Source organism: Podarcis muralis, chromosome 12 (assembly GCF_964188315.1).
Source record: "Podarcis muralis chromosome 12, rPodMur119.hap1.1, whole genome shotgun sequence".
Taxonomy (NCBI): Eukaryota; Metazoa; Chordata; class Lepidosauria; order Squamata; family Lacertidae; genus Podarcis; species Podarcis muralis.
Genome location: NC_135666.1, coordinates 37522311 through 37538259, shown reverse-complemented (window position 1 = coordinate 37538259; position 15949 = coordinate 37522311). Strand labels below are relative to the sequence as shown.

General features: G+C 44.5%; 1 protein-coding gene and 1 long non-coding RNA gene across 2 annotated transcripts in view; one reads left to right on the top strand and one right to left on the bottom strand.

Moving 5' to 3' along the window:
* The window catches only part of LOC144329327 (uncharacterized), a 44254-nt gene extending 42622 nt beyond the window's left edge, over nt 1-1632 (bottom strand). Inside the window, exon 1 of the long non-coding RNA XR_013394829.1 lies at nt 221-1632. This is a non-coding gene — a long non-coding RNA (uncharacterized LOC144329327). The remainder of the gene's footprint in view (nt 1-220) is intronic.
* A 10236-nt stretch (nt 1633-11868) lies between these two features.
* HOXA13 (homeobox A13) lies at nt 11869-15814 on the top strand. Its single transcript, XM_028750967.2, has 2 exons — nt 11869-12577; nt 14217-15814. Exons 1-2 carry the CDS (start codon nt 11869-11871, stop codon nt 14459-14461), a joined length of 954 nt encoding a protein of 317 aa, XP_028606800.1. The 3' UTR covers nt 14462-15814.
* The last annotated feature ends 135 nt before the right edge of the window (nt 15815-15949 follow it).

The window sequence follows — 15949 nt, the reverse complement described above, 5'->3', positions numbered from 1 at the left end:
CTTATCCTCCCACTTGACTCTGAACATACCAAAATTATCCCACCCGTAGAAAACTCGCGATAGAAGAAGGGTTAACTTAAGCAAGAATAGCAAGAATAATAATTGGCTAGCAGGACATCCGCACACATACCCTTCCCTCTTACTCCTTCACGAAACCGCCTCCCGCCCCTCCCATCCTGCAGCAGATTGCATTTCATTCAACGCCCAAAGACAGACTTACAATCCACGTCACTCATTGCGATATTGACATACGAGGTCCCGGTTTCGCCAGCTTATGCGTGTTTCTTCTGCTGTTGTTTTGGCAAGAACTTCACAGTGGGCAAGTCGAAGGATGTCAAGATGGGTTGGTCATCAAGTCAGGTCCTCTCCCCCACCACCACCCTTGGTCTGAGATGACTGCTCAGGAAACCTGTTCGTTTTGTTTGCTTGCTTATGTCACCCCTGCACCTCCTTCGAGTCATCGCTTTCCCCTACGCCATCGCATGCCCCGGAGACCCTTGCTGACTGCTTCCACTACGCTTCCCAAAAAAAGCACACCCAGGCTCCGTCAGCGGTCGGCAGACCCAATCCCCGTGAGATTTGATCTACGAAGTCCGCGTTAAAGTTGGGGGAAATCACTTGCTGAGCTATAAGCAGTCCATACCAAATCAGCTGGTGCCTCGAGTCTTCGCCCTTCCAATATCTTTTTGCTGCGTGACAAATGAACCCTTGTCTTCGAGCGCCCCAACTTACACAGCCACTAGGCGATAGCAGATAACCTGACATAACCCCTGCAGCCCCCAACAAGAAAATTATCTACCCCCCCACCCAAAGTGGATTACTAGCAGTCTCCATAGGGCTACCTCACAGTAAGAAATAAAAGGCGGATATTCAACCACCGGTGCAACAACACTGGAATCTGCACGACAGAAGGCTGTTGAGCTGGATACATGGAGACGTGTGTGTGTGTGTGTGTGTGTGTGTGTGTGTGTGTGTGGTTTTTGTTTTTTAAGCGGTACCTGGCTATGAAATAAATGGCTGTATTTAACTCTAGGCTAAACCATTTGAGATTTTTTAAAAAGAAAAATAATAATTATGCATGGTTATAAAAACCGTGAGGGGAGAGAGAGAGAAACTCCTTGAGATGCTGGCACGAAGTCAACTCCTTTGGACTATTATGTTGAACCGAGCCATGGGCACAGAAGGTCGCGAACAAGAGGCCTGTTGTTGAAATGGCTCTTCCCCCCGCTATCTCAATAATAAAGTCTCCCCCACTTTCACCTACGGGGTTTTTGCTTTCATCTGGCTGCTGCGTCGTTGCTGCTGAACCGGCTCAGTCCAGAGACCCTTCATTAAAGGCTGTGCAAGCCTCCCAGCTCCGAAAGGAATGGGGGCCTGTTCCCAAGAAAACTAATCAGCGCGGGGAGGGGGCTGGATTGACACGGCACTCTCCTAGACGTTGGAGTTAATAGAGGGAAAATGCATATAATAAACCCAAACCATAAACCTGAAAATGCCCAATAAGGAACTAACCCCTTGGTTCCAGCAGCACTCCAGATCGATTTTGTTATCATTAACCTGACCTCCTCGATGGCACTTAAACTGACCCGGCTCCAGAGAACTGAACTTAGCTGAGCTGCGGAATGGGCTGTTGTTAGCGAGGGCACCCAAAAGTAATCTATTTTGGTGGTGGTGGTGGTGGTGGTGGTGGTGGTGGTGGTGGTAGTAGTAGTAGTATAGTAGTAGTAGTAGTATGGGTCTGTTTTCTCCTTCCAACTGCTGGAAGAAGAAATCAGACCCATACTGTCCTACAGTTTTCTACACTTGTCTTTCCAGTTGGGTCGCAACGATTAAGAGAGGGAAACTTCCTTCTTTGCAAAGCGTTCATTTTGGCTCCTTACTCGGGAACAATCGTTCTACTCATCCCAAAAAACCGTGCAGTTTTTCTCTGGAGCCAAGTAGACAGGCTTCTCCAGGCAAAACGGTGGTGCAGGCCAAATATGACAGCAGCATATATTTATTGTGGACCTTTATATTCCGCCTTTCTATGACAAGATCCAACTCAGGGCGGTTCTACAAATATATATATATATATATATATATATATATATATATATATATATATATATATCTCGAGGAAATAATTAGTGCTTTTTCTTATATGAAAGGCTCCATGACTGCTGGGAAGGTAGGGGCGCCATATGGTTTTATGGATTTCAGTTGCTTTGATTTTAATGAATTGTTTCTGCACTAGCCTGGGAACTTTCAGGTTAAAGGATGGATTAATCATCCTCGTCCTCATCCAGAGATGGGGTTGCTCCCAACCATCTAACCATCCATCCTGCCCCAGTCACTTTAAAAAATGCACCCTTAGGATTTATAAGCATTGCAACACCAGCCATAATGATTTACATAAGTACATTAATGGAGATTGTTGTTCCTCGGGCACAACTGTAACAACGCCATAGCAACCCACCCATTTATCAAAAGTTAAGGTGTCACCTTCTAGATAGATACAAATGTCAGGCATATAAAAATATGATGTGATCGTGTGCTGCTTAACTCAGAATATGTGTTGGTTAAAAAGTAATTATGTAATAGTGTGGCTGCTGGAATAGCAGCGAAGGTAACGGGATCGAAACCTAACTGGAGCCAGGACTGCAAACAAAACTTCATCCCGACTTTCAACCAATAGGGATTTCAGATATAAACTCTCCTTGTACTTAGACAGGTATGTGTTGTGCCTTTTCAGAGCTCCAGAATGTTCCATACTTGTTAAACTGATCCTTCCCGATCCCGATTACAGTTTATTTCAAAATAAAAATTATTTCAGCATAAGAGACCGGTAAAGCAACAGTCGAGATTGAGTCATATGAGAATTAGCAACTTTGCCAGTGATGATCTTGTGTTGCATCGCGTTTTCAGTGTGTTTATAGTCGCTTAAAGCATTCCGAAGGAAGATTTGGTTACTTCGTGTTTTTTTGTCATGTTTGATGGAGATTCCACAATATTTCCTGTGAACTGTTAGTCGCCCTCGGTCATTGCAAGAACTGAACGTGCGGATTAAGTAACAGTACTTCTGAACACACCCCGTCTCATTATTTTTTTATAGAAATATGGTCGCCTGCAGCAAGCTGTTACACCAGAAGGTCACAGATTTTTAAATTCCTGTTTATTAAAGCAGTAACTCTTTGTAGGGATTATCTGGAGTTTGAAAAACACATTTATTTTCGTCGAGGTGAGAAATATCGGCAGTAAAGGGACAGCGACAGTCCTACAGTCAAAACCATAATACTCCAGATCCATTTGACAGTGTCTTCCTTCCCAAACCCAAAAACATTTAATTGAAAATAAATCCCACTGATATTTATTTGTGGCCAGTCGGGTTTACTTGGGGTGTCTAGGAGAGCATTTAGGAGCAGAGTGCCCAACCTGCAAAACACAATGCACTTACTCGAGAGCAGTTATTTTTCTTTTTATAGGATAACTCTTAACACATTCAGTTCGTTACATAGCTTTAAGTACAGCTTTGACAATATCTCGACTTCTTCCTTAATAATATAGAGCTCTTTCCACCTGGGAGCTTCGATTTATGCAGAGCGCAATCTGTTAAGAAGTTCTCGTGCGTAAATTCCACCCAGATTAATGCGATGGGTTCTGTTTGGATGAGGCTTGGCAGGAAACGTTTCAGTCGACGTGCTTTTTAAATTCACCTTAAACCTTTAAGAACAAGGGGGACTGATAAACTCGGCAATGCTCCTATCGACAGCACATGTACTATGCAGTACTTAGAAGCGAGTTCCACTGAAGTCTTTGAGTTTTGCTTCCAGCTAAACGTGCTTAGCGTACAGAGTATAAATAATTGGATGGGTAATGGCATCAGTAGTAATTCTGGGTTCAGCTGACTATACTACGGAATGGGCAAAGAAAGGGGGAATTTTAAGGTATAGCAAAACAGCCATCAAATGGTTTGGATCTTGTCCTCCACTAATTTCCATCCAACTTTGGGGGATGTGGAAGGTTACAAAAGTCTGCAAAGTGCTTTATAGCAGTGATCTCAGGCACCATCACAACAACCGGATGGAAGAAGTCTCATTCATTGATACTCCCAGTAAAGCTTAGGCAGGGTGGGGAGAAAGAAAAGACTTCAAGGCCTCCTGAAATTTTTACTTAGACAAGATTTCCAATACAGGGATCTTCCAGGTCCAAGTCTTCCAGCGACAGCTTTTTATTTTTACTCTCCAGTAGCCCCATTAAATTCTGTGGCTTTGTTCTAGAGCAGGGATGTGGAACCTGTGGCCTTCCAGATGTTGCTAGACTGCATCTTCCATCCTAATGAACAATGGCCATACCAGCTGCAGCTGATGGTAGCTGGCGTCCCAACTACAGCTGAAGAACCACAGGTTACCCCATCTAGAGTAAAGGTTGTTCATTTTGCCTACACACCAACACATCTCACTGTCTGGGAGCAAAGTACAACAGAAGTTGACTCTAACAACCTGTTGCATTGGGCAACACTAGAGGGTATGGACTATCCCAGAGAAGATGATGTTGTTTAGGGCATGCTTCATGAACCTGGTGCCCTCCAGATGATTTGGACTACACAGCTCCCATAATCCCTGGCCGGTGGAGAGTTGTTGTAGTCCAGCTACATCCGGAGATCAGGAAACTGAGGCAATACAAAAATCCCAGGGGCCGAGCCCTGCCCTCCGATATGAATGAAATCAAGGCTCATTCCCCGACTGTTACCTGCATCAACACTATGAGCCTTTGGTCGTCTCACTCTTAAGGAAAGCATTGAACTTCTTGTGCTGGCCGATCCTGCCAAGAAACAAACTCCCAGTTGGTTGCCAAGAGAGAAAACCTGGTGTGTATGAGAAGTTTCGCCTTAATAGCGGGTTTATGTGCCGCCGCATGGACTGCAATGACATTCCCGGTCGATTCAACTCTGTTATAGCAACGGCCACAATGCCTGGTGTTCCAGAACCATAAATTAAACAGCATCGTGGTTTTGGTCTGGGAAATGAATTCTACACAACCCACCTATGTTCAGCATATTATTTATTTTTTTTAAAAAAAAGTCTAAGTACAGATTTTTTTTGAGGTCAGGGTTACGGGATGGTATTATTACCCAATAATGCATTCTCCCCACCCTCAGCTACTAGGCAGAGGACTTGTGATTGTTGCTCCACTTTCCAGAAGCCTGCAGTAAAACTGGTAAGTTTAGCTGGATTCTCGCATTTCTCCGAAGAGGAGTTATCCTCCTTCCTCAAGTGGCTCTTATCCATCATTTTATAGGAGGAGACAACTTTCACCTACTTCAACGTGGGGAGCATTAGACGTCTGGACCTAGCGCTCCCCCAACTCCTTTTAAAAAAATCATCTTCATTGGAAATATTGTCAAAATAGTAGAGGTGTATTCATCTGTAAAGGAGGAAATGAAGGTCAGAACACACACACACGCTAAGTTAGTAAAATCGCAGGGGAAAATATGCTACAACCCCTTGATTTATTCTTACTTTTTAAAAAAGGACAAAGCCCACTTACTCCAGACAAGCGCTAAGAATCAGAAGAAATTTACTCCGGAGTTTGAGTTGCAGCGTCAAGAGCACTTCCTATCCCCACCCCAAAGATGAATACTTAGGTTTCGAAATCAGCTTCCAAATACAAATAAGTTTTCGATGGTTAAATCTCCTGAGAGTAAGCAATCCGGATGGTACTTTCTGTAAAGGCAAAGCAATGGAATGAAACTGATGGTGGGGGCCTTTAAATTTTTTTTAGGAAAATAGTTCTCATACACAGTAAATCGACCTCCCCCCCCGCCCCGCCCCCATGCTTCACCTAATCATTTTCTTATACCTACAAAACTAATACACTGGGTCCGGGGTTCAGGGAGAACGATGAGCACTCACAAAGAGATTCGGGGATATGTTTAATTATTCTTTTATAACAATGGAGCTTGTAATCATGTGGTAGCAATTTATCTAAACTCCCGCCAGAAATTAAAAAGATTGCCAGGGAGAGAGTTGATTTCTCTTTCTCTCTCTTAAAAACAGTGGCTAACCCCTAGCAAAAATTTAAAATAAATTAGAAATATTGTTCTATCCGTATACATTCCTGGTCAACGTAAATTGTAACCGATCCGAGGGAAAACATAAAACACAACTACTCCAGGCCCTTTCTTAAAAAAATCGGGCTATTCTTTTCATCGCACTTTTCTTTTCTCCCCATACCCCTTAAGATATAGGACAAACTATCTCACTTTTCCTGATAAGATAAATTTGGATTGATAAATTTATCACTTTCTAGCGACACTCCTAATCCCATAAATAGTTAAAATATCACATTTCTGCTTAACATGAGGCTACCCATACTACGATGTTATAAAATCTTTTCACCTAATAACTTTTAACATAACGCTTTAGCAGGTCAGATAGAAACAGAAACTAACCTACACAGGCGAGAATGAGAGAACTCTCGCCTACTTCAATGCGGGGAGTCCTATATTTGTGTTCACACACACACTCACATACACACACCGTCGCAGCCGCCAGTTCTTAAATTCTCAAATTCCTCAGAGGATCCATTAGAAATTGTGGGAAAACGATAAAAGGTTTGACAGAAGTGTATACTGTAAATATATACTGTACTCAAACAATAGGCACTGAGTCATCCCAAGTCTGACTTTGATTCGTTTTATGTTTCCTGGACGTTTTAAATCTCTCTTGTGTTCTAAATAGAGGTTTCAGAAAATGGCCGGTTTTTAAATCACTGAGAGGGAGAGAAAAAACACACTAGATGAAATAAAAGTTTGCACTCCTCTCTCTGTGTGTGTTGTAATCTACCTACCCTGATTTTAAACAGGAATGCACTTTCTCTGTGTGTAATCTCTGCACAAGTCTTCCTGAACGTTTCTCCCCCTTTAGCATTTGCTTTTGAAAATCTTTCTTATTTCCCAATTATCTCCAAGGGGGGAAAAGAGCACTCAGTGGGAGGGAGGGAGTTAGGATGTCCAGCAAATGCTGCTCGTAAAGCTGTTTAATTACATTAGAAACACATGAATATCCTTGAATGCAAAGTGTCCTTAAAAGTGGCTCAGGAATGTTTTTAGAGAAAATGATGGGAGGAGGAGGAGGAAGAGGCCTTGACAGTTTTCCTCCAAAATAATGTGATGGCAGGTAAATTGCATTTGCTCATGAAAATCAAATCCGATTAAAAGACTTCCACCATCATCTTTTAAAGGTTTTCTTCACTCCTGGAAACTGAGTTATTAGAAATCAACATCCTTCCATGGATTAGACCAAAAGCAATATTTGTGTTTAGTAAAAAATACTGCACACCATTCAGTATACTTCTATGACTACTACTATGTCTGCTGCTGCTTTTACTACTACTCCTCATACTCATACTACTAATAGTAGTAGTAATGTGGACATTAGGTAGCAAGTCCATTAATTAAAATGGACCTGAGTTATGCCACTACAGTATTACAATCAGAGAAATTTCATAATCCAGAGAAATGTTGGGTGTGTTCTCTTTCTCCTGAAGTAAATGGCAAAGCTCCATTTTCAAAACAATAATGGAGCTGGGTAGCATTCTTACTCCGGCCTGTCCCATTGAAATCAATAATTCAAGTTAGTTGCTGGCTAACTCAAGTATTGTTGATTTCAGTGGGTCTGAGGTGAATCAGGGCCCAACACTGAGCTCCACTGCAGACTCATTTGGAAGGGAGCCCCTTCTGATTCCATGGAACACAGTTGATTCCATGGGTTCTTTGGGTGTTAAGGAAGGCAGTGTTTTTATATAACGTTAAAGTATTTTCTAAGTGGTAGCATCTATTGAGGAGGGGAAAGACGGGGCGGGGCAAGAATGCCAGCTTTTTCGTTTTTCTATGAACTTTGTCTTCACCCTGACCTAAGTCTGCGAAAAATGTTTTTGCCATTGAGGAATGCTCTAGAGCCACAGGGAAAAGAGAGACGCCTCTTACGCTCATCCACTCACGGTTGCAAACCTCCTTCCATTAATACATAAACAGAGGTTGCAAAGGGGGATGACATTTTTCTCTCAACACTTTTAACCCTCTCGGGTTCTCCTGATTAAATACAACCATATCATTCCTTGTTTTCTTTCCTAATGCGTTCCAAGGGTTTGGTTTTACATTAGAAGTGCCCCTCTCTTCTTCCACTAGATATCGTTCTGTGAGGTCAATGCCTCTCAAGCGTCATTCAGCGGCCAATTTCCATTGTGTTCAGCTGAATTTCTGGTCCGGTTAAAGAATGGAGTCCAAATTCATGATTTAAAAGGCCGCAGTTCTCAGTACAACTGGAAGGGTCGCTCCTACTTCATGCGCGATCTTAGAAGACCGTCGTCATTAGCAGTTATATGGCGCATAAGGAATAATCCGTTAGGCCGCAGATTGAGGGCGATGTCGCGACCATCTCGTAATTTTGATTAAGCATTCCACAGGAGTGGAAGAATCCCGCCTGCTAGGAAGGGAGTACGGTTTGGGTTTCTGTCTCCTGCGGAAGGAAAACCCATCATCAGAGAACAGAGCACCCAAACTTTCTCTTACCCTTGGTGTCCGCAATCCTATACACACCTATATACACACCGCAAAAGCGGAGAGGACCCACACGCCATAGGTGTGGGTCCGTCTGCTATGGCGGATCTTTCTTGGGGTTCTCACAGACAAATCAACAAAAGTGGGATGGCGGGATTCTGCAAGAGTTTTTACATGAACTCTTGTCCCTTTTGCTACTCACAAGCGAATGCACGACCTCTGAAGTGAACAGGTCAGTTTAAAACGTACAAACACACGTCAAACCACCAATAGCTTCATTCTGGCTACCTAGACCAGTCGCTCTATTTGCATTTAGGAAAGCAAAGAGGTTTCACATTTTTTATATTATTTTATTTTAACCTCGTCCAGTAGAGAACAGATTTCGCCCGTATTATACGCACTCATCTAATATTCATGGTCAAGCCCTACGGTTTTCCTGCTTGCTCGGCTCGTCGCCAGGTAGTTTTTAGACCATGCAAAAAGCAACGTCCGCATCCAACCTCGCTTTTTTGTGCATGCTTCTTTCTCTAGCACCTATCTGTTGGCTTTCAGTGTGGACCTCCAGCTGAACTCTTTGGACGCTTCTCTTGATCCCAATGACCGGAGAAGCAAAAACTGTGCATTGGACCGACGGCGGTAACCGCCCCATGTTTTTATTCCTCGGAAATCCATTTCTGAACCAGACAAATGGAGACGCCCCTGGAAATGCTCATTCTTTCATCCGCGCAGCAGGTCAGGCTGAGTTTGAAGGAGCTTCTGTTCTGATCAGTGTCCAGCAAAGCTCGGCCTTTCTTGGGAGCCGGACCAATGATTTGAATATAGCCTCATCTTTCTCTCTCTCACACACACCCTGTGTTTTTGTTTTTTTTATCATCAGAACTGGTCGAAGCCAAGCAAGGAAACAAACGAACAGCATATAGCACCCCCACCTCTATTGGTACATCTTTTGATTTATTTGCTTGTTTGCTTGTTTGTTTTGCATCGTGCTTCACCCTCAAAGAGGCACAGTTTCACACAAGTTCTCCGTAACCAGAAGAGGGAAGGGTTTGTCTGGAAAGTGACAGACAGAAAGGCCGAAAAGGACACACACGGGGGGGGGGGGGGGTTGGAAAGGAGTAATTGGCTGCCCCCCTCTTCTTCTTCTTTGTAGCAAATCAGACAAGACTCCTCCGGCTCTGAATGACCATCCTGGCATTGGCTAGGTTGCCGCTTTCAACTTGACCTTGGCCTCTAGTCGTGTCTCCCCTCCCTCCCTAAAAGAGCGCTGCCCTGTTAGCCTTTTGCTGCGGTAGGTTAATGAATTGAATGAGTTGGGGAAGGCTGAGTGTGCTGTGTTTTGGCTCCGCTGCAAGGCGTTTTGAAAGAATGAGATTCCCCAAAAGGAAAGGGAAGGCGAAGGGAAGCTCCCCCCTCCCCTCCCCTCCCTGCCAAATAATGGAAAGATTTCGAAGGCCACGTTTTTTCTAACGGCTGAAGCCCGGAAAGCGGGGTGGTGGGGTGGGGGTGGGGATATGAAAATATGCCAGGAATAAATATTTGCCTTTGGCCATGAGGAGGAATGCGGAAAAGACCATCCAGGAGGAGAAGGAGGCTGAGGCTGGAGAGGAAAGGAGCCCTTTATTGGTTACAATTAAGAGAATTCGCTGAAATATTGTCCGGTGACAAGAGTCCCCTCTGTCGCATGCCATTCTCAGCGAAAAGGGCCAGGGCAGGGCAGACTGGGGGACGGGCAGGCGAACTGACAGATCTGTTCCTTCCTACATACAAGGGACTGGGAGTCTCTCCAAACAATGCACGATTTAGAATTCCATCCTTGTAGCACTGCAGCGAAAACAATGTTGCAAGCCCCAGCCGCTCGCACAATAGTTCATAAATACCTGTCAAGCGTGCATCAAACAAGCAGACAGAGGTTTGGGTGTGGTGGGTTTTTTGTTGTTTTGTTTTGTTTTTCCTTGCTTTTGCTTTTGTTTACAAAGACAAGTTTACTCCCTTCACTGCGGTCGGAGGTCAGTAAGTCTCAAATCCCCACTCTCTCGCGTGATTATATTACCATGAATTAACTTCTACTTGCGTTTTGCAGAATGCATATAAATCCTTAAGCAATCGTGTCTGCATAACATATACTCGTTATAGAGTATGTGCCAATGATAATAAAAATGAATTATTAATTAATTTATTAATTTATTAATAATTAATTAATAGAAAATACTCCAAGGAAGTGCCCTTTTATTGACATAGTGGCTTTCCGTGTTGGTGCATGTGCTTACGCAGAGCGTTTCGGTGCAAAGGGTTTGTTATTAACGATGATAAGGGGGGAGTCCCTATGGTCACTCTTAGACAATAAATAATCCCACGCAATATTTTTATGGTCGGGGATGATTCAAGCAAAAAATTGTAGGCTGCGCGTTTTATTGTTGCAATAACAAATAATACAGGGAGGCTGATTCATTTCTGAGGTCTGCTTAACTCTTTCTCTTCCACGCCCTGCCATGGCAAATCTGCTGCCTACGTTCTGGATTCTGCCCCTCTTTTTCAGATGTATTTGTCCAGAGGAAGAGTGATAACATTCAAAATGCACATATATGTTTGTGTGTGTGTGTGTATCTGGACTGGTCAGGAGAAGATGTGAAATACCCGGCGTTGACAGGCGTTGTGGTTTTAGAAAGAGGTGTTTTGACCTCGTAATGGTACAAGCAGTTTGCAGTCCTATAACACGAGAAAATACGAGTTTAAGTCGAGGGAGGGAGGGAGGGGGAGGGGAGGGCGGAACGTTCCCCAGGAAAAACCAAAACCAAAAAAACCCACACACACACACACCACCAACCACCAGTTGATGAGCAAGAAAAATACAGAAAGTCAGAAGGCTTTGACATTAAGACCGTGGAATGAGAGCCTGTTGAAATAATTTCCTAGAGGCAATGTGCTAGAGGGAGTGGAGGGGGAGGGGGAGAGGGAAGAAATCCACACTTTGCAGAGCGGGGGGTGGGGAGGGAGGCGAAATACCTGCTCTTCCTTTGCACCCGCGTTGGCGCCTCCCTCGCCACGCAAAGTCGTGAGTGGAAGGGGCGGCCGCGCGCGCGGGCGAGTGCCGTCCGCCGCTGGCATTCCAAGCCGTGGCGCGATTAGGCCATTATTTAATTATCTGCCCTTTATTCCTCAGATGTTTATCAGCTGCTTTGCATATCACGTGGGGGAGGGCGGTCCAATGAGCGCCGTCGTGGCGCGACACTGGCGCGTCAGCCCTGGTCAAGTCTGGGAGATTTAGTATCTCTTTTTTCAGTCTTTGGGGCTTTTAAAAAAGAGCCACTAGTCTCAATGCGGATCGGGCTATGACAGCCTCCGTGCTCCTCCATCCCCGCTGGATCGAGCCCGTCATGTTCCTCTACGACAACAGCCTGGAGGAGATCAACAAGAACATGGAAGCCGGTTTCCACGCGGCGGCGGCGGCGGCCGCAGGCACCAACTTCGCCGCGGCCAACCAGTGCCGGAACCTGATGGCTCACCCAGCCTCGCTCGCCGCCCCGGGCAGCGCCGCCGCCTACACGTCGAGCGAGGCGCCCGCCGCCGCGGGCATGGCTGAGCCCGGGGCATCTGTCAAGCAGTGCAGCCCCTGCTCGGCCGCCGTGCAGAGCTCGTCGGGGCCGGCCGCGCTGCCCTACGGCTACTTCGGCAGCGGCTACTTCCCGTGCCGCATGAGCCACCACAACGCCGCGCTCAAGTCTTGCGCGCAGCCCGCCGCCTCCTTCGCCGACAAGTACATGGACACGTCGGTAGGCGCCGCCGGAGAGGACTTCACCTCCCGGGCCAAGGAATTCGCCTTCTACCAGGGCTACGCCGCCGGACCCTACCAGCCGGTGCCGGGCTACCTGGATATGCCCGTGGTGCCCACCATCGGAGGCCCCGGGGAGCCCAGGCACGACTCGATGCTGCCCATGGAAGGCTACCAGCCCTGGGCTATCACCAATGGCTGGAATGGGCAGGTCTACTGCCCCAAGGAACAGAACCAGCCGCCCCACCTCTGGAAATCCACTCTCCCGGGTAATGCACCTGCATGACCCTTCTTTTCTACTCCGGAGTATGCTTACTTAGTGCCTCACTGTCTGCCTTGCCCCAGTAGAATTAACAACGCCCGTTCTCCTCCTAAGCCTCCACCATCATCCCTCACTTATTAGCAACAATATGGTCGCTTCCCTTAAGAGACAGAGACAGAATTCGCCCCAGTTAGGCTGCAAATCCACACTGATCTGGGAGTGAGACCCCTTCAGCTCAGGAGGGTTTCTGTCCGAGCAGACGCGCCCAGGATGGCTCTGCACCTATCCGTACTTCTCATAGTGCCCTCTTGGTTATTTCGCTCACAGCAGGGTCAGCCCCTTGCTCTGAGAAGACTAGCGATTTACTTGGCTGTCCCACCAATCATCGTGGTAGAAGTGAGAGTTGTGTTTAATGCCAGTCTCTTACCTTCTACAACGTGGTTACCTATATATGAGCCATTTGTTATTAACTTTCACAGGGAGAGAGTGCGTGTGTTTGAATCTATAGAAAACAGTAGGGTTTACTTGCGAGTAATGCATGAAAGATCCGATTGTTGCTTCGCGATCATCTCTCTCACCAAGCGCGTTCCTGCTTCTTTCTCGGTCTATCCAGCCAAAATAGGGAAGATGTCTGGTTTACTGGTATATTAATATTTACCTCTTTTGCAACATCACTAACCCAACTAGCAGAAATTATAATAATACTTATAATATTGTAGCGTTTGTCCTCTTATTCATACTCTCCCAATACTCGTTAGATCAAGCCTCTCATAAGTAATTTGATTATGATGATTAAGTCCCCTCTTCCTTAGTACCACTGTTGCCATTTCTTACGCCGCTACCACCCAGTTTAGTTCCTCGGTTTGGGCTATATAATAAAACTTTTGTTGTTGTTTTTTACTTGCTCAATTACTAGCCTTCTGATTAACATAAAGCCTTCCTGGTGAAGCATGAACTCCCTTAGTCAGATTATTCCTCTACGATCAGCGGCTTTAGCAATATATATGTGTGTGTGTGTATATTGCTACTGCACCAGAAAAGTACTAGAAGCTGCAATACTGTACTAGTAGCTGTCTAGCTTCAAGTCAGAAGATTGTTACTCGTTCTGACTGCTCTGCTTCCAAATTATTTCGACCATCAGTCTCCGCTTCTCCGCTCCCCCTCCCCTTCTTCAGCGGTACCAGAACTAAGTTTCGGGTACCTCAGCTCTGCTGGATCTAGATTCTAGAACATATGCACGATTTGTTTGTTTATATCTTTATTTCCGAGGAGCGAATGGGCTTGAACCAGTCTGCCAAGGGGCATTAAGTCTTCCCGGTTAACAAGAATTTTCCACCGAGGCTTCAGCTCGCACGCTTCATCGCTTATTATAACTGCGTATAATTTTCCTACAGTCTTTTGGTGTCACAGGGAAAAGAGCTTGCAGCGAAGCGCTTGCTAGCAGCAGAAAAGCAAAGACCGCATTTCTGGGAGATGACTTAGGAGCCCAGGCAGGCCTGTTGATTACAGTCCATTTTAGCTTGTCACTGCGTGAAGGGGGAAGGCATGGTGAAGAGTAATAAACTGATATCAGTTGATGGTCGCAATAATGCTAATGCCCGCCTTCCTGTTTTGATTTTTTTCTTTTATTATTATTATTATTCTAGACGTGGTTTCGCACCCTTCGGATGCCAACTCCTACCGGCGTGGGCGAAAGAAGAGAGTGCCTTACACCAAAGTTCAGTTAAAGGAACTGGAAAGGGAATATGCTACAAATAAATTCATTACCAAGGACAAGCGCAGAAGGATATCGGCCACCACGAACCTCTCAGAGAGGCAGGTCACAATCTGGTTCCAAAACAGAAGGGTGAAAGAAAAAAAAGTCATCAACAAATTGAAGACGACGAGTTAACGGATTAAATGAAAGCGCAGCTGCCCAGAGGCCTAAAAAACCAACTCTCTTTCTCTATATTTTTTTGGTCCAGATTATAATAATAATAATAAGTAAATAATAAGTAATAAGAAAAGACAATGAACCTCTTCTTTCACCAGAACTCTCTGTCTCTTTGGAATTATGGCTTTTGGAGAGAGCGAGAAAGAGAGAGAGAAAGTATGGGTTCTTGAGAAATGCTTTAAGACTTGTCAGTGCTCCCGAAATCCAGAAGAGGCCATTTCAGTGACTGAGTCTGAGAGCCCAAATGCCTACTCCAGAAATATTTCAGTTAAGAAAGATAAACATTTTGTCGAGAAAAGCGTGTAAGTATTACTGTGACTGTTGTAGGACACTATTTAGGACTGTAATCTGAAAGATGGCTTTTTTAAAAAACACACGCGCGCGCGCACACACACACGCACACACTTTGCGATCCAATTTCTTGCGTTGCTTCCCAAAAGCATGTTTGAATGGTTGCTCAGGTAAACACGGGGGTGGGTGGGGTTGTACAATTACTGTATGTTAAAGCATTGCCTTTTGTGTTTTCTGTTTTATTTTCTTTCTGGAGGAAGGTACTAAGTACCAAAGACAGCAGTAATGAAGGAAACTCTGCGAAGGATGAACCTTGAAAAGAAATTAAAACCAGTCTAAACTACCGGGTGTAAAAAGGGGAACCTTACCAAAAAGAAAATTGATTTACTTTCCAATCGCTCATTTCTTGATCCCTAAACTCAGTGATAATAGAGTACTCCGGAGATTTGTAAAGGGACTCTATAGCTTTTCAGTATCAGCGACATTAATCAAGTAACAAATGGTGTAAATCCCATAAATGACTGTTTTCCAAACTTGGGGAGAAACAGAGACATGAGAGTTAGAATTGTGATGTAACAGAAATCCCTTTCTAAGAGAAACAATCTCAAAGGACCTGATAATGAAAATATATTTTGCTTCCCAGAGATATCTTGATTTCTATATTCTATAGTTTGAACTATGAGTAAGTAGACATTTTTCCTTCTTCGTTTTCAGTTATCAGGCTGCATTAGTAAGTATAGGAATTCATTTTACAGCACTTTCACCCCTTGAAACAAATCAGTCTGCAACTTCAACCAGCACATTATTATTCCCCCCCCCCTCGTTCACAAGGAGAGGCTATCTTGTAAATATTTTTTTTTTAATCAGCACACTGTGAAAATGTATTGGTGCACCCTTGGTTTGTTTTTTTGTTTTTTTTATATTTTTACTGAAAATGAAAATCTAAGAGCTGTAGATAGATACTAGTGTTAATACTGTTAATAAAAAATAGTCACTGTAATAAAGCCTGCTTAAACCCTCCTTTATTTCTTTCCCTCTGATATATACATATATGTGAATTTCAGGACGAATGTACTTATCCTGCAGGCCTAATGTTTTCTCCTAAATTGCTGATATGGTCCATATTTTCCCCGTAAATTACCTAGCCCAGAAAGC

What these genes read in the sequence shown, in the direction of transcription:
- HOXA13 (XM_028750967.2), top strand. Translation starts at nt 11,869, where the DNA reads ATGACAGCCTCCGTGCTCCTCCATCCCCGCTGGATCGAGCCCGTCATG. An exon ending in CTGGAAATCCACTCTCCCGG is followed by an intron (nt 12,578 to 14,216) that starts GTAATGCACCTG and finishes TTATTATTCTAG; the next exon opens with ACGTGGTTTCGCACCCTTCG.